The 24,325-nt window shown below is 46.0% G+C and overlaps 1 protein-coding gene across 3 annotated transcripts in view; it reads right to left on the bottom strand.

The window, feature by feature from the left end:
• The window catches only part of CELF4 (CUGBP Elav-like family member 4), a gene marked incomplete at its 5' end in the record, with an annotated part of 811,277 nt that overhangs the window by 106,379 nt on the left and 680,573 nt on the right, over window positions 1–24,325 (bottom strand). For 2 of the 3 annotated variants that reach the window (XM_081940921.1, XM_081940920.1), the window contains 2 exons: window positions 14,622–14,701; window positions 21,029–21,154. In XM_081940921.1, coding sequence (XP_081797047.1) covers window positions 14,622–14,701; window positions 21,029–21,154 — 206 coding nt within the window. Of the gene's footprint in view, window positions 1–14,621; window positions 14,702–21,028; window positions 21,158–24,325 lie in introns of all 3 variants that reach the window. The other variant, XM_081940919.1, reaches the window with a different exon arrangement.

Below are 24,325 nucleotides of genomic sequence, written 5' to 3' on the forward strand. Positions count from 1 at the left end.
AAGCTCAGCATCTGAGCCACTGAATCACAGCATCCTTGTAAGGGTGGCTTTACCAAGCTGTACTAATACTTCATGGGATCTTGATATTTATCCCTTTGTTGATGCGTTGCTTTGAGTTGACTTTGTAACCGACCAATGGGGACATTATCCACCCCAAATGGCTCCCAAGTTGGCAGAGTTGATTAACATAACCTGCTTTTCTGCTGCCCGGTAGTATATTCTTCCTTTTTGTCAATGGAGCTTGACAGCCTGGAATCAGCTACGTTGAGGGGGAAGGATTAAAAATGGAGGGAAAATTCAGCTGCATTCGGCTCACTTTGTAATCCCTAATGAGAGACTTTGGTGGGGGGGGGGGGGAAACTAATTTCCCAGCCTGTCTTGAAGTGTGAAATAAAGTTCCTCTTGAAAATGAGAGCTTGACAGGCCAGTGGCAAAATTTGATATTCACAGCAAAATAAAATATCCATCCATTGATATTTCATTAACAGCCAGGAAAACTAATCTCTCTCTTCCCCCCCCCCCCTCTCTCTCTCCCTCTCTCTCTTTCTCTCTGGCTGGGGCTCAATTCAGTCCTGGGTTTGCAAAGTAATGTTTGCATCCCGAAAAAGATGGACAAAAGAGGTGGGAGTTTTAAGACAGTGTCCCTCAATCTTGGCAACTTGAAGATGAGTAGACTTCAAGTGCCAAAATTTTCCAGCTAGCTGTACTGAATTCTGGAAATGGAAGTCCATGAATCTTCATTCTGGGAGTTGATACTACACATCTTTCTGGTATTTCTCAAGTTCTACCAGAAGAACCAAAGTTTATTGTTGTTGTTAGTTGTGAAGTCGTGTCCGACCCATCGCGTCCCCATGGACAACGTTCCTCCAGGCCTTCCTGTCCTCTACCATCCTCTGGAGTCCATTGAAGCTCACGCCAACTTCTTCAGTGACTCCTTCTCTGTCGTCCTTCTTTTGCCCTCCATTGTTCCCAGTATGAGGCTCTTCTCCAGGGAGTCCTTCCTTCTCATGAGGTGGCCAAAGCATATGAGTTTCCTCTTCAGGATCTGGCCTTCTAAAGAGCAGTCAGGGTTGATCTCCTTTAGGACTGACCGATTGGATGGCCTTGCAGTCCAAGGGACTCAATGCAGGAGTCTTCTCCAGCACCAGAGTTCAAAGGCCTCCATTCTTTGGCGCTCAGCCTTCCTTATGGTCCAACCTTCACAGCCATCCATTGCAACTGGGAAAACCATCACCTTGACTATACACACTTTTGTTGGCAGGGTGATGTCTCTGCTTTTTAGGATGCTGTCTAGATTTGCCATCGCTTTCCTCCCCAGGAGCCAGCGTCTTTTAATTTATTGCCTGCCGTCCACATTTGCGGTGATCTTGGAGCCCAGTCTATAGACCTTGAGAAATCTTTACAGCCCAGGTTGCTTTGTTGCTCTCTGAGCTTGGCTGTTTTCTTGCAGATGTTTCATCACCAAACAAAGTAACATTATCAGTGTTAGAAGGGAATGGGGTTGCCTGGAGGAGGAAATGAAGGACTGTGAGGCCCTTGGTGCTCTCTGCGCTTGGTCTTTTTCTAGCAGACGCTTCATTACCCAGCTAGGTAACATCATCAGTACTAGAAGGGAGTGGGGTTTATAGTCAGGAGGAGGAGGAAGAGGAGGAGGACCATGGGGTCTTTGGTGCTCTCTGAGCTTGGTGGTTTTCTTGCGGATGTTTCATGACCCAACTAGGTAGCATAGTTAGTGCTAAAAGGCTCTCCGAGTTTGGCTGTTTTCTTGCAGATGTTTCATCACCAAACAAGGTAACACCATCAGTGTTAGAAGGGAGGAGGTTTTCAGGGAGGAGGAAGAAGAGGAAGGTAAAGAACTCTCTGAGCTTGTTGGTTTTCTTATGTTTATTATCGAGCCAGGTAACATCTTCAGTGCTAGAAAAGAGATTTTCTTCCTCTTTTATATATAAAAAACTTGCCCTTGTGAACAACCAATAAACCCCCAACACAGAACAAGCCAGTTGTATATAAACAGAGAACAAACGATGCAAAGAGGGAAGCAACCTAGAACCAAAGAGGAATTTCCTGACAGTGAGGACAATTAACCAGTGGAACAGCTTGCCACCAGAAGTTGAGGGTGTTCCAACATTGGACACTTTTAGGAGGAGATTGGACAACCATTTGTCTGGAATGTTAAAGGGCCACGACAGCAAACCCATGGTACACCTGGCACAGGTGGCACACAGAGACCTCTCTACGGACATTTGAGCCATGGTCCCAGCTCAGCTCTACCACCCATGAGCCAGCTGGTCTTTGGGTCTCTGCTGTGCATGTGGGGGCCATGGGGCTCATGCGGGAGATGCGCGCATGTGGTGGTGGGGGAAGTCGCATGCACGCATACAGGGAGCTAGGCCTACTACTAGGCCCAAAAAGGGTGGGGGGGGGACACATCCGTGGGGAGGTGGGGGAAGTGTGGGGGAGATGTGGAGCTCATGCGTGGGTGTCACATGCGTATGTTGCATTTGGGGTGCGAGTGTGCAAGCGTGCTTTTGGCACGCGGCAACAAAAAGGTTCACCATGACTGGTTTAGGGCCTCCTGCTTGAGCAAGGGGTTGGAAAAGAAGACCTCCAAGGCCCCTTCCCACTCTGTCATTCTGTATAGGGTCTCCTGCTTGAGCAAGGGGTTGGACTAGAAGACCTCCAAGGCCCCTTCCAACTCTACTAGCTGTCATTCTGAATGCTGGGGATGCACAGGAGCTGGGTTAAAGGCTTTGGCAGTGCTGTCCAAGGAAGCTGCTTTAGCTGAAAAGTCACTGCAGGGGGGGGGGGGAGATCTGAGCCAGGTGAGGGAGCACCGCTCCCATTTCACTTGTTCAGCATTGTGTGTGTCTGTGTTTTCCAAACACACGGAAGGCAGAGATTACACACGCTCTACATCCGGCGCTTCCCCTGCCTGGTGGGCTGCAGATGGGTCGGGGACCACACAACGCCCCTTCAGGTCTCGCCGTGTTTGACAAACGGTAACCAGGTGTATGCCTACAATGAAACAGCTGTCCCCAACCTGCTTGTGGTCCAGATGTGGTGGGACAAGAATTCTCCGAAAGCTAGGCGTGCTGGGACTTTGCAGATCAACACACCTGGGTAGTGGGAGGGAGGGGAGAGAACAGATCCACCCAGGACTGGCGGAATTAATTTTGCAAACTATAATGAGCAGATGTTCGGGCCCTTTCCCAGCTTCTGAAAAGGCCTGCCAGATGCTTAATTTTTTGAAAATCTTTTTCTAGTGATGCTAAATCCTGCAAAGTATTAGCCCTTCGTTTGAAGAAATCAGATCTTGGTGGGAATGCCCATTATGTTCTCCCTAATATCTTTCTGTTGGAAACTGTTCTCACTAATAATCAGGATTGCACAAAGTAAAGACCAAAATGTACGATGAACGGTTGCAGGAACTGGGCATAGCTAGTCTAGGGAAGAGAAGGACCAGGGGAGACAGGAGAGTAGCCTTCCAGTATTTGAGGGGCTGCCCCGGAGACAAAGGGGTCAATCTATTTTCCGAAGCACCTGAAGGCCAGACAAGGAACAATGGATGGAAACTGATCAAGCAGAGATTCAACCTGGAAATAAGGATGAATTTCCTGACAGTGGGAACAATCAACCCATGGAAGTTGCCTTCAGAAGTTTTGGGAGCTTCATCCCTGGAAGCTTTCAAGAAGAGACTGGACTGACATCTGTCAGAAATGGTGTAGGGTCTCCTACTTGGGCGGGTTTGTGTGTGTTGGACTAGATGACCCACAAGGTCCCTTCCAACTCTGTTTATCTGCATATATACCACTTTATAGTGCCTTGGTAAGACCACGCTTGGAATATTGCATCCAGTTTTGGTTGCCACAATATATATTTAAAATGTTATTGAAACTCTGGAAAGAGGGCAGAGAAGAGCAACGAGGATGATGAGGGGACTGGAGGCTAAAACATACAATGAACGGTTGCAGGAACTTGGCGTGGCTAGTCTAGTGAAGAGAAGGACCAGGGAAGACAGGATAGCTGTGTTCCAATACTTGAGGGGCTGCCATAGAGAGGAGGGGGTCAAGCTATTGTCCAAGGCACCCAAAGACCAGACAAGGAAGAATGGAGGAAAAGGGACCAAGGAGAGAGTCAATCTGGAAATAAGGAGAAATTTTCTGACAGGGAGAACAATCAACCCATGGAACAGAAGTTGCCTTCGGAAGTTTTGGGAGCTTCATCCCTGAAAGCTTTCAAGAAGAGACTGGACTGCCAGAAACAGTGTAGGGTTGGACTAGATAACTTACAAGGTCCATTCCAACTCTGTTCATCTGTATATACTGTATACCACTTTATAATGCCTTAGAAGACCGTGCTTGGAATATTGCACCCAGTTTTGGTTGCCGGGAAATAAAATGTTGAGACTCTGGGAGCTTTTAAAAAAGAGTTTGGACAACCACTTGTCTGAAATGGTAGAAGGTTTCCTGCTTGAGCAGGGGGTTGGACTAGAAGACCTCCAAGGTCCCTTCCAACTCTGTTATTCTGTTAATGAAGGAGAATATTTTTCGTTCAGGCTTGAAACAAGGGGTCTTTGGTGCACTCTGAGCTTGGTGGTTTTTTTTTTGAAGATCCCACATAGGTTGTTTCATGACTCAACTAGAATCAAGATCACTTGAGGTATTAGTACCATTTTAGAAAGTATGGCCACACTTGGAATATTGCATCCAGTTTTGGTCACAAAAAAATGTTGAGACTCTGGAAAGAGCGCAGAGGAGAGCAGCATGGATGATTAGAGGACTGGAGGCTAACACATATGTAGAATGGTTGCAAGAATTGAATATAGTGAAAAGAAGGACTAAGGGTGACATGATAGCAGCTTTCCAGTATTTGAGGGCTGCCACAAAGATGAGAGGCGGGGTCAATCTATTCTCCAAAGGAGAAGGAGCAACGGATTGAAACTAATCAAGGAGGGAAGCAACCTCAAACTAAGGAGAAATTTCCTGACAGTGAGAACAATTAACCAGTGGAACGGCTTGCCACCAGAAGTTGTATGTGCTCCATCATTGGCAGTCTTGAAGAAGAGACTGGATAATTATTTGTCTAAGATGATATAGGTTCCAAAAGTACCTTTTGCTAAAGGCAACTGGACTTCCTTGGGTTTTTTTAAGACATTTTGCTTCTCATCAAAGAAGCTTCTTCAGCTCTGACTGAATTTTGAAGAATGGAAGGATTTATATTCCTTGCAGACAGCTGGTCCTTTGCATCCTTTTAGAGAGTCGTTGAGGCGACCTGGAACTTTGTTAAACCCTTCCATCCTCCACCCTTCAGTCAGAGCTGAAGAAGCTTTGTGGAGGAGAAGCGAAACGTCTTCCAAGAAAAACCAGAAAGTGCCTCTTGGGGGGAAAAAACACCTTTGGGACAACCATGACCTGGATGGCTTGAGCAGGGGGTTGGACTACAAGACCTCCAAGGTCCCTTCCAACTCTCTTATTCCAGTATTCTATTAATAAAGGAGAATATTTGTAACTCAGGATTGAAATGAAGGGATCTTGGGGGACTGAGAGTGGTTGTTTTCTTGCAGACATTTAATGACCCAAACTAGGTAACATCATCAGTGCTCCTCTAAGTGCAGATAGCGGGAATCCCTTGGGCAGCCTCTTAGTAGCTTGAATGCCCAATGTGGGATTCAGGACACCCCAAAATAATGAAACATCAAAGCAGGGCTCTATCCTGGACCTCTCTCTTCACTCTGCCTGACCAATTTCCATCTTGAGCTCTTCAACTCAAAACTCCAGCTTCCATTTCCGATCACAACTACAGGGTTGTCTATTGTTTTTCTAGCCCTAAGTATGTTTGAAGAAGCTGATTGTTGCAAATTCCAAGAGGAAATGATCTAATCCTCCCTTCCAGGATGAATGGATGAGGATCCGTGCATAATTATTCACCAGCTTTTGCCCATCCCAGCTGTTACCGTGCAGTTCTCGGCTCAAGAAACTGAAATAATGTTAAAGCTGCAGGTTTTGAGAGGACATTAATCTAGGTCCATCTGTCTGTTTATCTCTCCCCCCCTCTCGTTCTCTGATTATATCTATCATTTCTCTCATCTTTCATCTCTCTTTCACTCTCTCTCATTTATCATCTCTCTCTCGTCTATCTATGTACCTGTCTATAATTGTCTGTCTGTCTTTCTATCTATCTGTCTATCACCTCTCACCTCTCTCTCATCTAGCTATCTATCTGTCCGTCCATCCATCATCTATCATCTATCTATCTATCCATCCATCCATCCATCCATCCATCCATCCATCCATCCATCCATCTATCTATCTATCTATCTATCTATCTATTATCACCTATCACCTCTCATCTATCTATCTATCTATCTATCTATCTATCTATCTATCTATCTATCTATCTATCTATCTATCTATCTATCTATCATCTATCTATCTATCTATCATCTATCTATCTATCTATCTATCTATCTATCTATCTATCTATCTATCTATCTATCATCTATTATCACCTATCACCTCTCCTCTATCTATCTATCTATCTATCTATCTATCTATCTATCTATCTATCTATCTATCTATCTATCATCTATCTATCTATCTATCTATCTATCTATCTATCTATCTATCTATCTATTATCACCTAACACCTCTCCTCTATCTATCTATCTATCTATCTATCTATCTATCTATCTATCTATCTATCTATCTATCTATCTATCTATCTATCTATCCATCCATCCATCCATCCATCCATCCATCTATCTATCTATCTATTATCACCTATCACCTCTCCTCTATCTATCTATCTATCTATCTATCTATCTATCTATCTATCTATCTATCTATCTATCTATCATCTATCTGTCTATCTATCTATCTATCTATCTATCTATCATCACCTATCAACTCTATCTATCTATCTATCTATCTATCTATCTATCTATCTATCTATCTATTATCACCTATCACCTCTCATCTATCTATCTATCTATCTATCTATCTATCTATCTATCTATCTATCTATCTATTTGGACTTGTTAGTCGCCCCCTCTCCCCACAGGGACTCGGGGCGACGTACAAAAGCAACAATCAAAACAGTATCATATAACGGAGGTAAAAATAAATAAATAAATTACAGTGCTTAGAAAAAGTTAAAACCCCAATAACAGTAAAAATTTAAAAAACTAAAATTAACAGTTAAAAATGCCCAAGAGGTGGAGAAGCTGTAGATTTATGCCAGGCCGGCTAGTCGGAACAGGTGGGTCTTCAGTTTCATACGGAAGGAGCGGAGGTCAGTTGTTGTCCTAATGTCTGGGGGGAGGTCATTCCAAAGGGTAGGGCCCACCACAGAGAAGGCCCTACTCCTGGGCACCGCCCTCTGACACTCTCTGGAGGACGGCACCCGGAGGAGTCCCTCTCTGTGTGAGCGAATGGGTCGCAGGGATGTATGGGGCAGGACACGATCCTGCAGATAACTAGGCCCTGTGCCATGGAGCGCTTTGAAGATGGTGACTAACACCTTGAAGCGCACCCACAGGAAGCCAGTGCAGCTCGCGCAGGAGAGGTGTTATATGGGAGAACCTCGATCTCCCCATAATTACCCGCGTGGCTGCATTCTGGACCAACTGCAGTCTCCAGGTGCACCTCAAGGGGAGTCCCATGTAGAGAGCATTACAGTAGTCCAGGCGAGACGTCACCAGCGCGTGAGTGACTGTGTGCAAGGCCTCCCAGTCCAAAAGGGGTTGCAATTGGCGCACCAGGCGAACCTGGTGGAACGCCCCCCTCACCACGGCTGCCACATGATCTTCCATAGCCAGCCGGGCATCTAGGAGGACGCCCAAATTGCGCGCCCGTTCCACCGGGGCTAATTGCTCATCCCCGATGGCCAGCGATGGAATATACTGGTTGAACCGGGCAAGTGGAAGCCACAGCCACTCTGTCTTGAGCTTGAGCCTGTTGTCACCCATCCAGACCCGTACGGCTTCCAGACACCGGGACATCACTTCGACGGCCTCGTTGGGGTGGTTTGGGGTGGAAATATACAGCTGAGTGTCATCAGCGTACAGATGGTATCCCACCCCGAAACCACGGATGATCTCGCCCAGCGGCTTCATATATGTGTTGAACAGGAGAGGCGAGAGGATCGACCCCTGTGGGACCCCACAAGTAAGGGGCCTCGGGGTCGACCTCTGCTCCCCTGCCAACACACATTGCGTCCGGCCAGAGAGGTAGGAGCGGAACCACCGTAACACGGTGCCTCCGACCCCCAACCCCTCCAGACGGCGCAATAGGATACCATGGTCGATGGTATCGAAAGCCGCCGAGAGGTCTAATAGGACAAGGATGGAGGAGCAACCCCCATCCTTTGCCCTCCAGAGATCATCCACCAACGCGACCAAGGCCGTCTCCGTGCTGTGACCGGGTCGGAAGCCGGACTGGCGCGGGTCTAGATAATCAGCTTCCTCCAGGTGACGCGGGAACTGCTGAGCCACCATACTCTCAACAACCTTCGCTAAAAAAGGAAGGTTGGAGACAGGACGATAATTTGCTAGCTCCTTTGGGTCCAGAGAAGGCTTCTTGAGCAGGGGTCTCACCACCGCCTCTTTCAAGGCGGCTGGTAAAAGGCCCTCACTCAGCGAAGCGTTCACCAGTCCCAGTAGCCAGCCTCGTGAACCCTCCCAGGAAGCCAGTACCAACCAGGAGGGACATGGGTCCAATAAACATGTGGTGGCTCGCAGTCGCCCACGCAACCTGTCCAAATCTTCGGTGACAACAGGGTCAAACTCCTCCCAGCATGGTCTCTCAAGACTAGCCTCGGACGCCCCCCCTGGAGCACTGGAGTGGGTCCATCCCCTCCGGATCTGATCAATTTTATCCTGCAGGTATTCCCCAAATTCCTCTGCCCTGCCCTGCAATGGGGGATCCCGCTGCCCCTGTGACAGAAGGGAGCGGGTCACCCGAAACAGGGTGGCAGGGCGGTTCTCTGCGGACGCTATAAGGGTGGCACAATACCGACGTTTGGCCACCCTTATTGCCACAAGGTAGGTCCTTAAGTAGGCTCTTACCTGTGTTCGGTCGGATTCGGAGCGGGAGGATCTCCACTTGCTCTCTAGGCGTCTCCTATGGCGTTTCATCGCCCTTAGCTCCCCGTTAAACCAGGGGGCCCGGGTCGATCGTTGCCATCGGAGAGGCCGCAAAGGCGCAACCCAGTCCAAGGCACCGGTGGCCACATTGTTCCACGCGGCTACCAGGTCCTCTGCCTGGGAGTGGGACAGATCTGCAGGAGGTGGCCCAAGCTCCGCCTGGAACCTATCTGGTTCCATCAGATGCCTGGGGCGGAACCATCTGGGACAATCTGGTTCCGCCTCCCCGCGGCGGGGAGTAGCGCCAGGGAAGTCCAGCTGGAGAAGTGAGTGATCTGAGCATGACAGGGGCGTGATGACTAAATCCCCTCTTCCCAGATCACTCGTCCACTGGTCGGAGACAAACACAAAATCCAGTGTGTGGCCTCTCTCGTGTGTGGGGTCCCGAACTACTTGAGTCAGATCCATGGCTGTCATGGAAGCCATGAATTCCCGGGCTACCTCGGATGCTTCTCCCGTCGACGGCAGATTGAAATCCCCCATCACTAATAGCTTGTGGGTTTCAACCGCCATCTCCGCGATCCGCTCGAGGAGTCTGGGCAGGGCCGTTGATGTATGGCGGGGAGCCAGGTATACTATCAACAGGCCCAACTGTCTCCCAGGGCCCCATTTCATGCCTAGAGACTCACACCCAGATATATGCGACACAGTGAATTCTCTCGGTGCCAAATCTTCCTGGATAATTATCGCTACCCCACCGCCCCTACCCTGGGCCCGTGGCTGGTGGAATACACGGTAACCTGGAGGGCACATTTCCCCGAGGGGCAACCCCCCCTCCAGGTTTCCGTTATTCCTGCGAGGTCCGGCTCCCCCTCTGTGATCAAGTCACTGATGAGGGGGGCCTTGTTAACCACGGACCTCACATTACACAACATCAGCCTAAGGCCCAGGCTCTGCCGATCCTGTCCACCTAGACTGCGGGGGTTGGTACAAGCGACCGGGCGTGTCCAGCGGCCCCGGTCTCCCAACCGACTATACGTTCTTCTAGTGTCCTCGCGCCCGCCCCTCCCTACGACCGTCGCTATCTATCATCTATCTATCTATCTATCTATCTATCTATCTATCTATCTATCTATCTATCTATCCATCCATCATCTATCTATTATCTATCTATCATCTAAAATTTATCTCATAGGCCCATCCAGCTACTTTCTTGCTTAAAGCAAGACTAGAACTCACAGCCTCCTGGTGATCATCTCAAACCAGGCCGCTCTCAATGCCTAAACCGGGACTCAAACTCACAGTCTCTTGGTGATTGGCCCAAAGTCACTCATACAGCTTTTATGCCGAAGCGAGGACTCAGATTCACCATCTTCCGTTTTCTAGCCATGGAGCTTTAACCAGTAGCCCAAACTGGCTCTGTGAAATAACGGCCGCCCTAACCTCCCCCCCCCTTAGGAGCATTTCACCAACTTCCATTTTTTCTGTTGAAAGAAGGATCAAAAAGAAATGCTCATCCATCAAACAGAACGAGGACTAGCGGAAAAATGGGGTAAATGTTTTGTGGGCCATAAATATCTATTTAAGTCACAGGAATAATTTCCAAATCTTCCTCTGCCTTTCTACCTTTCTGCTTGTCTGTCTATCGTCTCCCTCTCTCTCCCTCCCTCCTTTCAATGTTTATGCAAATCTTGCTTCCATGCATTTCATCCTAGCTCCCTCGCCACCTTCTCGGCTCTATTTTTCTCTCTGGGGTATTTCCAATTCAGAGTTCTTTTCCTTCTTCTTTCTATCTTTCCTTGATAGCAACGTTCCAGTGTTAGTTGTTCCAGTGAAACTAATCAAGGAGAGAAGCAACCTGGAATTGAGGAGAAACTTCCTGACAGTGAGGTCAGTTAACCAGTGGAACAGCTTGCCACCAGAAGTTGTGGGTGCTCACTGGAGGTTTTAAAGAAGAGACTGGACAGTCATTTGTCTGAAATGGTATAGAGTCTCCTGCATGAGCAGGGAGAGCTATTTGTCTGAAGTGGTATACGTTCTCCTGCTTGAGTGGGGGGCTGGACTAGAAGACCTCCAAGGTCCCTTCTACGGTAGCTCTATTCCAATGATGAAATTCAATTTTTTTATTACCAGTTCTCTGGGCGTGGCTCGGTGGGCATGGCAAGGGAAGGATACTGGAAAATTTCCATCCCCCCCACCCCCCGTGGCCAGCCAGAGGTGGCATTTGACGGTTCTCCGAACTACTCAAAATTTCCGCTACCAGTTCTCCAGAACCTGTCAGAACCTGCTGAATTTCACCCCTGCTCTATTCCGATCGATTGATTGATTGATCGATCGATCGATCAAGAAGCTGTGGGTCCTCCATCACTGGAGGTTTTTAAGAAGAGTCAGGACCATTTATCCGAAATGGTACAGGGTCTCCTGCTTGAGTAGTGGGTTGGACTAGAAGACCTCCAAAGTACCTTCCAACTCTGCTATTCTGTCATTCTGTTAATTAACCAGCGGAATGACTTTCCTCCAGAGGTTGTGGGTGCTTCAACAATGTAGGTCTTCAAGAAGTGATTGGATAGCCGTTTGTTTGAAATGGTATAGGGTCTCCTGCCTGAGCAGAGAGTTGGACTAGAAGACCTCCGAGGTCCCTTCCAACTCTTGTTATTCAGGAGTGGCTCCTTTTATCTTGGCCGAAGCTGTGAGATCTGTTGCTGGCGATCTTCCACTTATCCCATTTGGAGGAAAATAGATTTTGCAATGTCCGAGGACATGGAAGAAAACCAGAAAGGAGGAGGAGGAGGCCGGGAGAGGTGTGAAATAAGAGAGAGGAGGGGGGGTTGGAGAGGGAGAGAAGGGGAGAACAAAACTCCTTGGATGTCCCCATGGGCCTCTTAGCTGTCCTACCAGATGCCTGCACGATTCCTGGGATGTGACTAGAGAGAGCAAATAGTTCCAGTGAGGTCTCTATGCCCCCCAAAGGCCATCTCTGAAGCTGGGGATGATTCATACGCCTTGTCAAACGCTTGGCCTGCTGACTTTTCTATTCTGGGGCCCGAGGAAAACCTGATTTATTAGTTCATTTATGGAACAATAAGGAGAGGGGAGAGGAAGAAGAGAGGAAGTTGCGCTGAGGATTAGCAAATACACCCCCCACGCAACCCCACGGCACAGAGGAGAGGAGTTAAAAATAATGCCTTGGATGATACAGGATAATTAGTCTTTTGGACAACAGGAATGGAGAAAGAGCTGCTGAGTGGAGGGTCAAAAAATAGGGAGAGAGGGAGGGTGGAAGTAAGGGAGGAAGGAAGGAGGGAGGAAGGGGAGGGAGAAGGAGAAAGGGAAATGGAAAAGGCTGAAAGGAAAAGGAGAGAGAGAAAAGGAGAAAAGAAAAGAGAAAGAAAAAGTGAAAGGAATAAGGTTATGGAACAAAAAGCAGAGGAAGGAAGGAAGGGGAAAAGGAAAGCAGAAAAAGATGAAAGGAAAACGAGAGCAAGAAGGAGAAAAGGAAAAGGAAAGAAAAAGTGAAAGGAATAAGGTTATGGAATAAAAAGCAGAGGAAAGAAGGAAGGAAGGGGAAAAGGAAAGCAGAAAAGGATAGAAGGAAAGAGGGAGAGAAGAGGAAAGAGAAAGGGAAAGGAAGGATCCTTCTCTAAATAGTTTGTTTATGGAACTTAGTCCTATGAAATGTCATTGGGACCTTCAAAGCATTTAACGTAATGCTAGATTTGAGAAATTTTAAAGCAGACATCTCTAATTAAGCACATTTAACATGTCCTCCAACTCTCATCCTTCCTGGAAAGACTAGGACATTCTTCTGTAGTCTGTACCATCTGGCCTTGGGTGCCATCTCCATGCTGGTTACCTCCAGGAGGTTCCTGGTCACAGATAGGCATGGAAATGGGAGAAAATGGAAAAGAATCTCTCGGTTTACTCTGGATCCCATAAGACTTGAGTTTTGATCTTCCAGATCTTCTCCCAGACTTTTGAGAAGCTAAAAAATACATCTATTTCACTGTCATTTAAAGTGGGGGAAAACCTTTTATTGGAAGTGCCTTTGGTTAAAAGAGAGGATTTCAAGGCAAGAAGGCTCCCTAAATTTGAATTGTCGATCAGATAAAGACTGTTGTACACTAACCTCACTTGGGCACTGACTAGGGTTGTACTTAACTAGGTTAAGCATCTCAAGGATGTGATCCATCTTGCATACCTGTTAAGATGGGCCACAAGTTATGTGACCAACTGATCTTTATGAAGGGGAGAAGGCATCTTAATTAGATAAAATGGCCTTTTTGGTAACACTTCGGTGCCATATGTTGTGTGAATAGAAACCACAAAGCAACCATAGTTCTGACAGCTGGAGTAGGGGGACAGGAGTTGTGTTACAAGAAGCAAATGTCTGCCTCTCTCCTGACCAGAATTTTGATGGATGCAGAAGGAAACCTTGGCAGAAGAGTGGTGAATGGACCCAACGAAGGGACAACTTAATCCCTGGCACAACAGAAGGACAAAAGTGGATCCGGAAGTGAGAAGACCAAGAGATTTGGCTCATCCCGGTAGAATGAACATCTGTGTAATTGGACAGGACTGAAGCAATCCCCACAATTCGGTGTTTCCCATAATTTGTAGGTCAGAGGGACATCTTGGTGGCCTTTAAAAGAGGACTAGGTATTAGAACTTATAGAACACAGAATAATACAGTTGGAAGGCACCTTGGAGGTCTTCTAGTCCAACCCCCTGTCCCATTTCAGACATGTGGATGTCCAATCTCTTCTTAAAAATCTCCAGTGTGGGAGCCCCCACAACTTTTGAAGGAAAAATGGTTCCAAATGATTAATTGTAATAAACAAGTATAAAAACAAGCATTTCCTGTTATTCTTTCTGTAAAAAGGCCCTATCTTTATTCAGCTGAATAAAAGTGTAAGCTTAAAGGCAACATCTGGCATTTCGTCTATATTTGACCAAGCCACATTTCTAGACTAGACTGGACTAGATTAGACTAGAATAACAAGAGTTGGAAGGCATCCTGAAGGTCTTCTAGCCCAACCCCCTGCTTAAGCAGGAAACTACACCACTTCAAACAAATGTTGATCCAACATCTTCAAAACTTCCAGTGTTGGAGCATTCACAACTTCTGGAGGCAAGCTGTTCCACTGATTAATTGTTCTAACTGTCAGGAAATTTCTCCTCAGTTCTAAGTTGCTTCTCTCCTTGATCAGTTCCCACCCATTGCTTCTTGTTACGCCCTCAGGTGCCTTGGAGAATACATTTCAGGACCTGGTCAAAAATCCTGGCATTCATCTAGATAATTGGTCAGGCACAAGCAGTTGGTGGTTCCACTTTATCAGTCGTCAGAATCTGTTGTGGTTGTAGGAAAACCTGTAGTTGTGCAGATAGTTGACTTAGTTTGGAAGATTCTGTCTAAAGCCGAACAGCCACCGGGAAACGACGCCGAAGTCACACTCGATGTATTGTTCTCGCTTCTTGGGGGGCCTGACAGTCAACGCCTCTTTTCTGTACCCGAATGACCAAGCCATAAGTAAGTACTCACCGGCATTGTCTGGCTTCCGTGTAAAGCATTGATGGCCGCCTGGGCTTCTGCGTGCGAGGAGTACTTCACAAAAGCACACCCTGGGAAGACAAGAGGAAGGGACACATTCTAAGAATAAGGGTCAAGTAGGGTGACTTTTCCATTTGACCTGATTTTGTTTCTCTGCCTTTCGCTCTAGAGCAGGGGTGTCCAAACTTGAGAACTTTAAGACTTGTGGACTTCAATTCCCAGAATTCCCCAGCCAGCATGGCTGGCTGGGGAATTCTGGGAGTTGAAGTCCACAAGTCTTAAAGTTCTCAAGTTTGGACACCCCTGCTCTAGAGCAACTTGTCACAGGGGATTAACAAATCAGGCAGTTTCGGTTTCTCATTTTCACCTCCCTTAAGTTCAAACATTCCTTTAACGAAGAATATTTGTAGCTCAAGGTTGAAATGACGGGTCCTTGGTGCTACCTGAGCTTGCTTGATTCTTGCAGATGTTTCATTACCCAAACTAGGAATCTTTCAAACCGCCCCCACCAATGCTCACAGGGCAAGCCACCGGGATGTCAACTGAGAGCGAACCCCACTCCTTACTAGCACTGATGATGTTAGCTATTTGGGTAATGAGACGTCTGCAAGAAAACCAACAATTCAGAGAGCACCCAGGCTGCCACAGGTCCCTTTTCTATAGCATTCTGCAAATACATATATGTTGTTAATTCATACTGGGTCAACCATTTCAGGGATATTTTATTACCTAAACAGAGAAACAAAGTCAATGGGGTTTTTTTTTGCCAGGGGTGAAGTAAACAAAACAAAACAAACAAGCCAGAACAATAGGCGCTGGAATGACTTCCGATTTCCTGCTGGCTTCCCCATTGACATTTCTTTCTTTCTTTCTTTCTTTCTTTCTTTCTTTCTTTCTTTCTTTCTTTCTTTCTTTCTTCCTTCCTTCCTTCCTTCCTTCCTTCCTTCCTTCCTTTTTCCTTCCTTCCTTTTTCTTCCCTCCCTCCCTCCCTTCCTCTTTCTTTCTTTCTTTTCCTTCCTTCCTTCCTTCCTTCCTTCCTTCCTTCCTTCCTTCCTTCCTTCCTTCCCATCAAATTTATACACTGCCCATTTTGATATCTAAACAACTTTGGGTGGTTTGCAAATAAAAAAATGTTTGTGGGAAGCTCGCAGGGAGTGTTGGAAATCATTATTTCTCCTCCTTGGCTAACCTAAGGCACTCCCTGCCACTGTGCTAGCAGAAAAAAATAAATGAGAAAAAAGGTGAGTCATGAATGAGTCTCTGAAAGAAAACGGCACCTGCACTTCCCATCCTGGCATGTCCCCATGGGCCCCCTCCTTCCAGGGAGGAAAAGGGCTCACGACACCCCCCCCCCGCAGCCAGCCCTACTTCACCAGTAGGCATCAGAGTTACTCCCTTGTCCTCCATTTCAGATTATAGATCTCAGATTAACAGAGTTGGAAGGGACCTTGGAGGTCATCTAGTCCAAACCCAAACCCAAGCAGGAGACCCTACACTATGTGCAAAATTTTCACAGAAATGTGTGTGCCTTTTAACAGGTTCACTTATCTAATATATGCACTTATTTTTGCATCACATTTTTATTGATTGCAGAGAGTGTTTCAAAAACCGTGTTGCTTGATATCATGTTGGCTTAGGGAATTCTCCCCGGTGAGAAATGAATATGTGCCAACCCTTTCCAATTTGCATCTAAGCACTGTGAAAAAGGGTCAAAATTCTACGGTGCCTTCCTTCATTCGGAAGGGCAGAATGGAGATCATGAGGAAACATTGTGGCTGATACATTGAATAGACTAACAGAGTTGGATGGGACCTTAGAGGTCATCTAGTCCAACCCTCTGCTTAGGCAGGAAATCCTACACCATTTCAGACGAATGGTTATCCAATCTCTTCTTAAAAACTTCCAGTGTTGGAGCATTTACAACTTCTGGAGGCAAGTTGTTCCACTGATTAATTGTTCTCACTGTCAGGAAATTTCTCCTTAGTTCCAGGTTGCTTCTCTCCTTGATTAGTTTCCACCCATTGTTTCTAGTCCTCCTTCAGGTGCTTTGGAGAATACCTGTCTGATGAATACAAACCACCTGACGGATTACATCCCAGAGTTCTAAAGGAGCTGGCAGAGGTCATCTCAGAACCATTGTACCACATCTTTCAAAAGTCCTGGAGCACCGGAGAACTACTAGAGGACTGGAAAAGAGCTGATGTGGTTCCCATCTTCAAAAATGGGGAAAAAAACCAGACCCAGGAAACTACAGACCAATCAGCCTAACATCAATACCTGGGAAGATACTGGAAAAGATATTTTTTTAAAAAAAACAGATCTGCCAACGAATAGAAACAACTAAAGTAATAACTAGCAGTCATCATGGGTCCCAAACCAATCTTATTTCATTCTTCAACATAGTGACTATATTAGTAGACCAGCGAAATACTGAGGACATAATATACTTAGGCTTCAGCAAGGCATTCGACAAAGTAGGCTACAACCTACTGCTTCGTAAGCTAGAAAAAAGTGGGATAGATAGCATCACCAGTAGATGGATTCACAACTGGCTGACAAACTCTACTCAACAAGGAGTCCTTAATGGGTCTAAGTCTACAGGGAGAGAAGTAAGCAGTGGGGTACCACAAGGTTCCATTTTAGGCCCAGTCCTCTTCAACATCTTCATCAACAACTTAGATGATGGAATAGAAGGGGAATTTACCAATTTTGCAGATGATACGAAGGTGGCAGGAATAGTTAACACTCTAGAAGATAGGCTCAAGATCCAGATGGATCTTGACAGACTTGAACACTGGGTCCTATCTAACAAAATGAAATTCAACGTAGAGAAAAGTACATAGACAAGAAAAACCCAAAGGAGACATATAAACTGGGTGAAACCAGGCTTAATAGCAGTAACTGTGAGAGGGATCTTGGAGTCTTATTGGACAACCAGCTAAATATGAGCCAGCCGTGTGTGGCAGCAGTCAAAAAAGCCAATGCAATCCTAAATTTCATTAACAGAGAGATACAATCAAGATCAAGGGAGGTACTAATACCATTCTATAAAGCCTTAGTAAGACCACACTGAGAGTACTGCATCCAGTTTTGGTCACCACACTATAATAAATATATTGAGACTCTAGAATGAGTGCAGAGAAGAGCAACCAGGATGATTAGGGGACTGGAGGCTAAAACATATGAAGAACAGTTGCAGGAACTGGGCATGGCTCGTCTAGTGAAGAGAAGGACCAGGGGAGGCATGATAGCAGTCTTCTAAAATTTGAGGGGCTGCCACAGGGAGGAGGGGGTCAACCTGTCATCCAAAGCACCTGAAGGCCAGCCAAGGAACAATGGATGGAAACTGATCAAGGGGAGATTCAACGTAGGTATATGGAGGAATTTTCTGACAGTGAGAACAATCAACCCATGGGACAGAAGTTGCCTTCGGAAGTTGTGGGAGTTTCATCACTGGAGGCTTTCAAGAAGAGACTGGACTGCCCTCTGCCAGAAATGGTGTAGGGTTTCCTGCTTGGGTGGAGGGTTGGACTAGATGACCTACAAGGTCCCTTCCAACTCTGTTAATCTGTATCTGACCTTGTAGGTCATCTAGTCTAACCTCTGCCCAAGCAGGAGACCCTACACCCTTTCTGACAGAGGGCAGTCCAGTCTCTTCTTGAAAGCCTCCAGTGATGAAGCTCCTACAACGTCTGAAGGCAACTTCTGTTCCATTGGTTGATTGGATGAGAACTGACCTGTTCTAGAGTTTCTCTCTTGAATAGTGTCATTTGTGGAGTCCTTGGTGCTCTCTGACATTGGTTATTTTCTTATAGATGTTTTTTGACTCAACTAGGCAACACCATCATGGCTAAAAGGGAGTGGGATTTGCTGAGGAGAGGAGGAGGATGATAATTCTTGGGTCCTTGGTGCTGTCTGAGCATCCTTTTCTTGCAGATGTTTTATAACCCAACTAGGTGACATCATCAGTGCAAGAAGGGAGTGGAGTTTGCTCTCAGTTTATATATACAGCTTTCCCATCAGTGTATTATTTATTGCTTGTGCTGTTGCAACCACGTGGCATCAGTGTAACACACAAACCCACTAAAGCTCTCCAAAACATTTTAAGTAAACCCCAAAACCCCAACAGCCTCTGAAGAAAAACCTACATCATACAGTACAAGTGTGACTGCAAACCCCAATTTTTCTAGCATGAAATGTTGTTCATGAAATGTTTGCAAAAAACACACCAAGCTCAGAGAGCACCAAGGACCCCCCCAGTCCAACCCTGAACTACAAATCTTCTCTTCTATTTCTTTGCTCCTTGGATTTGTCAATTTGTGCAGTTTCATGTTCTATTTTGATTGTGTGCTACATAGTCTGTCTGTCTGTCATCTCTCTCTATCTATATATCTCTCATCTCTCTCATCTATCATTCTCTCTCTCTCTCTCTCTCTCTCTCTCTCTCTCTCCCATCTATCATCTATCTCTCTCATCTCTCTCCCATCAATCTCTCATCTCTCTCTCTCTCACCTATCTATCTATCTATCTATCTATCTATCTATCTATCTATCTATCTATCTATCTATCTATCTATCTATCTATCATCTCTCTCTCACCTCTCACCTATCATCTATCTCTCTCATCTCTCATCAATCTCATCAATCTCTCATCTCTCTCTCTCTCTCTCTCTCTCCCATCTATCATCTATCTCTCTCATCTCTCTCCCATCAATCTCTCATCTCTCTCTCTCATCTATCTATCTATCTATCTATCATCTATCTATCTATCTATCTATCTATCTATCTATCTATCATCTATCTATCTATCTCTATCATCTCTCTCTCACCTTTCATCTACCTCTCTCATCTCTCATCAATCTCTCATTTCTCTCTCTCTCTCTCCCTCCCTCCCTACCTACTTACCTACCTACCTATCTAATCTATCACCTATCATCTATCCCTCTCATCTCTCTCTCACAAATCTCTCATCTCTCTCTCTCTAACTATCTATCTATCTATCATCTATCTATCTATCTATCTATCTATCTATCTATCTATCTATCTATCTATCCATCCATCCATCATCTATCTATCTATCTATCCATCCATTATCTATCTATCTATCTATCTATCTATCTATCTATCTATCTATCTATCTATCTATCTATCTATCTATCTATCTATCTATCTATCTATCTATCTATCTATGTATCTTCTGGAAAACCAGTAGCAGAATTTTGATCGGGAGGGAATGGAGTCGCAGCTGATCGGGAGGGAATGGGGATTTTGCAGTAACCTTCCCCTGCCACGCCCACCAAGCCACACTCACCAAGCCACACCACACCCACCAAGCCACGCCCACAGAACCAGTAGTAAAAAAATTTGAATCCCACCACTGACGCACACATACCCATATTTACAAAAACCTGAGGCCCCCATACACACAACCCACTCTCAGTCACACACATATCAACAATAAATGTCCAGCTCTTCAGAACTTCGCTTCAGTCCCCCAAAAGTTGTTTTGAAGTCTCATTCTAGTAGAGAGGAGGTGACTTTGAAAACATGTTCTGAAATTTGTCACCATTGGTCCTCCCCCACACCTCAAATGCTACCAGGTTACAGGCTCCATTTTTCTCGGCAGAGGTCAGCCGAATGGGGCCTGGTTGTCAAACTCTGATTGTGCCTTCTTAACCAACCCTCCTTACTGACCCCATCGCTGATCCAATCCCAGTTTCACCAGGAGGAGTCCAAAGAGTTTTGAAGGGAAAGATAGCCCAACTACACATGCCATCCACCTTGCAAGAAGGCTTCAAAACATCTTCTTTGGATGATGGTGAGAAATCTTCTCAAGACCTGGCTGCCCAGATCCCCCGAAGGAGCTGGAAGATGTGACCATCCAGATCTCCTGAAAGAGCTGGAAGATCTGACCGTCCAGATCTCCTGAAGGAGCTGGAAGATCTGACCATCCAGATCTGCTGAAGGAGCTGGAAGATCTGACCATCCAGATCTCCTGAAGGAGGTTAAGATCTGGCCATCCAGATCTCTTGAAGGACCTGGAAGATCTGACCATTCAGATCTCTTGAAGGACCTTGAAGATCTGCCAGTCCAGATCTCCTGAAGGACCTTGAAGATTTGACCATCCAGATCTCTTGAAGGACCTTGAGGATCTGACTGTCCAGATTTCCTGAAGGACCTTGAAGATCTGACCGTCCAGATTTCCTGAAGGAGCTGGAAGATCTTACTGTCTAGATCTCCTGAAGGAGCTTGAAGATCTGACTGTCCAGGTTGCTTGAAGGACCTTGAAGATCTGACCTTCCAGATCTCCTGAAGGACCTTGAAGATCTGACCATCCAGATCTCCTTAGGTGGAAGATCTTCCCTCTCTTGGCTAATCAGTTATGGTCACCTATTTTACCTTTGCTGTTGCCATCCGGTCCTCGAAGTATTGTGCATTCCTCAATGTTCCCGAATGCTTCAAATAACCGACGGACGTCATCTTCTGACTGTTGTTTGTTGAGCATGCCCACAAAAAGTTTTCTGTCTTCTGGAACAAAATTAAGAGATGCTTACCATATTTCAGAAGGAAGGAGAAAGCAGGTGAGATTCAAGATGGAGGTGTCATTCAAAGACAGATTTATAAAGTCAGAATCCCATAGATGGGAAATGAAATAAGCTTAGCCAAGAGAACCTACAAGCAGTTCTTTGCATTCAGCAGTTGGTTTAGAGACTGAACTTTACAACGGCACTTGAAAATGCGACTTATGACCGTTTTTTCATCGTTACAACCTTTTCAGCATCTCCATGATCATCACCATCATCCACTTTTAACAACCCCATAATCCCTTGCGAGGTGGAGTCTGGGCAACTGAATGCAGCAGAATATTTACTGGCTGGATGCCTTTCCTATCTACAATAAGGAGTTTTGTTCAGCAGATAGATTCTCATTGTTGCCCAGAGAGAAAAATATCTGCCTCTACCCAGGATTGGAACTCAGAGCCTCCTCTTTGTGAGGCGAGATCTCTACCTATAGGCCACCATGCCACTCCAGCTCCGTTGTCACGGAGCTTGGAAACCGCTTCGTATTTATGACCGTTGCCGTGTCCTGGGATTGTGCAACCCCCTTTTGCGACCTTCTGACCAGCAAAGTCATTGGAGAAGCCAGATTCGCTTAACGACCATGTTATTAAGAACCGCAGTGATTCAGTTAACAATTATGGCCAGAAAGGTCATAAAAAGGGAGAAAATTTATTTATTTAGTATGAAACGGTGAAATTTGTTTGCCACCTTTCTTGTTTCAAAGCGACACCTAACAATTGTCTCACTTAGAAACAGAAATTTCAGGCTCAATTGTGGTCGAGGATTACCAGCAAGGTTGACTCAGCCTTCCCTCCTTCCGAGGTCGATAAAATGAGGACCCAGATTGTTGGGGTCAAGAGGCCGACTCTGAAAACCGCTTAGAGAGAGCTGTCTAAGCATATATGTCTAAGGGCTATTCCTTCCTTCCTTCCTCCCTCCCCTCCTTTCCATACATATTTTTCCTCCCTCCCTCCATCCCTCCATGTTTCCTTCCTTCTTTCCTTCCTTCCTTCTTTTCTTCCTTTCTTCTTTCACGTGTCCTTCCTTCAATCCATATTTTCCTCCCTCCCTCCATGTTTTCTTTCTTCCTTCTTTCCTTCCTCCCTCCTTTCATGTTTCCTTCCTTCCATCCTATATTTTCCTTCCTTCCTTCTTCTTCCCTCCCTCCCTCCATGTTTCCTTCCTTCCTCCTTTCATGTGTCCTTCCTTCCATCCATATTTTTCTCCCTCCCTCCATGTTTCCTTCCTTCTTTCCTTCTTCTCTCCTTTCATGTTTCCTTGCTTCCATCCATATCTTTTCCTTCCTTCCTTCCTTCCTTCCTTCCTTCCTTCCTTCCTTCCTTCTTCTCTCCTTTCATGTTTCCTTCCTTCCATCCATATCTTTTCCTTCCTTCCTTCCTTCCTTCCTTCCTTCCTTCCTTCCTTCCTTCCTTCCTTCCTTCCTTCCTTCTTCTTCCCTCCCTCCATGTTTCCTTCCTTCCTTCCCTCTTTCCTTTCTTTCTCCTTTCATGTTTCCTTCCTTCCATCAATATTTTTCCTTCCTTCCTTCCTTCCTTCCTTCCTTCCTTCCTTCCTTCCTTCCTTCCTTCCTTCCTTCCTTCCTTCTTCTTCCCTCCCTCCCTCCATGTTTCCTTCCTTCCTTCCCTCTTTCCTTTCTTTCTCCTTTCATGTTTCCTTCCTTCCATCAATATTTTTCCTTCCTTCCTTCCTTCCTTCCTTCCTTCCTTCCTTCCTTCCTTCCTTTCTTCCTCCCTCCCTCCCTCCCTCCCTCCCTCTGTTTCTTTCTTTCCTTCCTCCCTCCCTCCCTCTGTGTTTCCTTCCTTCCTCCTTCCTTTCTTCCTCCCTCCCTCCCTCCCTCCCTCCCTCCCTCCCTCCCTTCCTCCCTCCCTTCCTCCATGGTGGTGCAGTGGTAAGAGTGCAGTACTGCAGGCTCCTTCTGCTGACTGCCGGCTGCCTCTAATTTGGCAGTTCGAATCTCATTGGCTCAAGGTTGACTCAGCCTTCCCTCCTTCCGAGGTGGGTCAAATGAGGACCCAGACTGTTGGGGGCAAAGAGGCTGACTCTGTAAACCGCTTAGAGAGGGCTGTAAAGCATTGTGAAGCGGTATATAAGTCTAAGGGCTATTACTATCTTGATGATCTGTAGGACCCCAAATGTATTCCATGCATGAAAGTGATATCTAGGTGGACTCAATCTATGGGGCTCAATCTTAGGCTCTTTGCCAATGGAAATCTCTTATGGCTAAATGCCATCAATTTTATTATTGTCTCCTGCAGCACTGAAATTATGACTTGCAAGGCAAAGTTTATGCAAGGTGCCCTCGGCTTACAAACACAGTTGAGCCCAAAACTTCGGTTGTTAAGGGAGGCAGTTGTTTTGCGCTCGTTTTACAACCTTTCTTGCTACGGTTGTTAAGCGAACCATTACTGTTGATACGTAAATAACACCGTCATTCAGTGAACCTGGCTTCCCCATGGATTTTGCCTGTCAGATCCCGTGACCTTGGGACCCAGCAATCGTCATAAGTCTGAGTCAAGTGCCAAGCATCTGAATTGTGATCCCATGACCCCAAGGATGTGACCAAAGTTGTGAGCCTGAACAATGGTCATAAGTCACATCCCCCCCCCCTCAGGGCCGCTGTCCTTTTGAACGGTCACTAAATGAACTGGTTGTAAGTCAAGGACAATCTGGCACAGATCCTACGTCAGAAAAATTGAGGACTTTGGATACAGGAAGCTCAGCATTTGGACTGAATTATTTCTAGGTAGACACTTTAGAAAGATAAATAACTCTTCACAATGCATATAAGCTTTTTTTTTAAAAAAAAACCACCCTAAATGCATAAATTGCTTTGTTTAGAGTTCATTAAACGCTCTGCAACTGCTTGTGAGCGGTCCTTCCCTCCTCTTCTCCCCCCCCTCCAGCCCTGAGACATTTAAAGAACAGATGTAACCAATTTGACTAAATCCCTATCAATAAATAAACAGATTCCGTCGGCTTCCTTCAAAAGGAAGCAGTCCAAGGAATGCAGCCTGCTCCAGAGGCGGCTTAATCTAAGATCAATTTTTCTAGGGAAGGCAGGTGGTGTGTGGCCTCCAGGCTGCAAGGCGTATGGCAACGATGCAGAAGCCAATGT

Source organism: Natrix helvetica (assembly GCF_964273705.1).
Source record: "Natrix helvetica genome assembly, chromosome: 2".
Lineage (NCBI taxonomy): Eukaryota > Metazoa > Chordata > Lepidosauria > Squamata > Natricidae > Natrix > Natrix helvetica.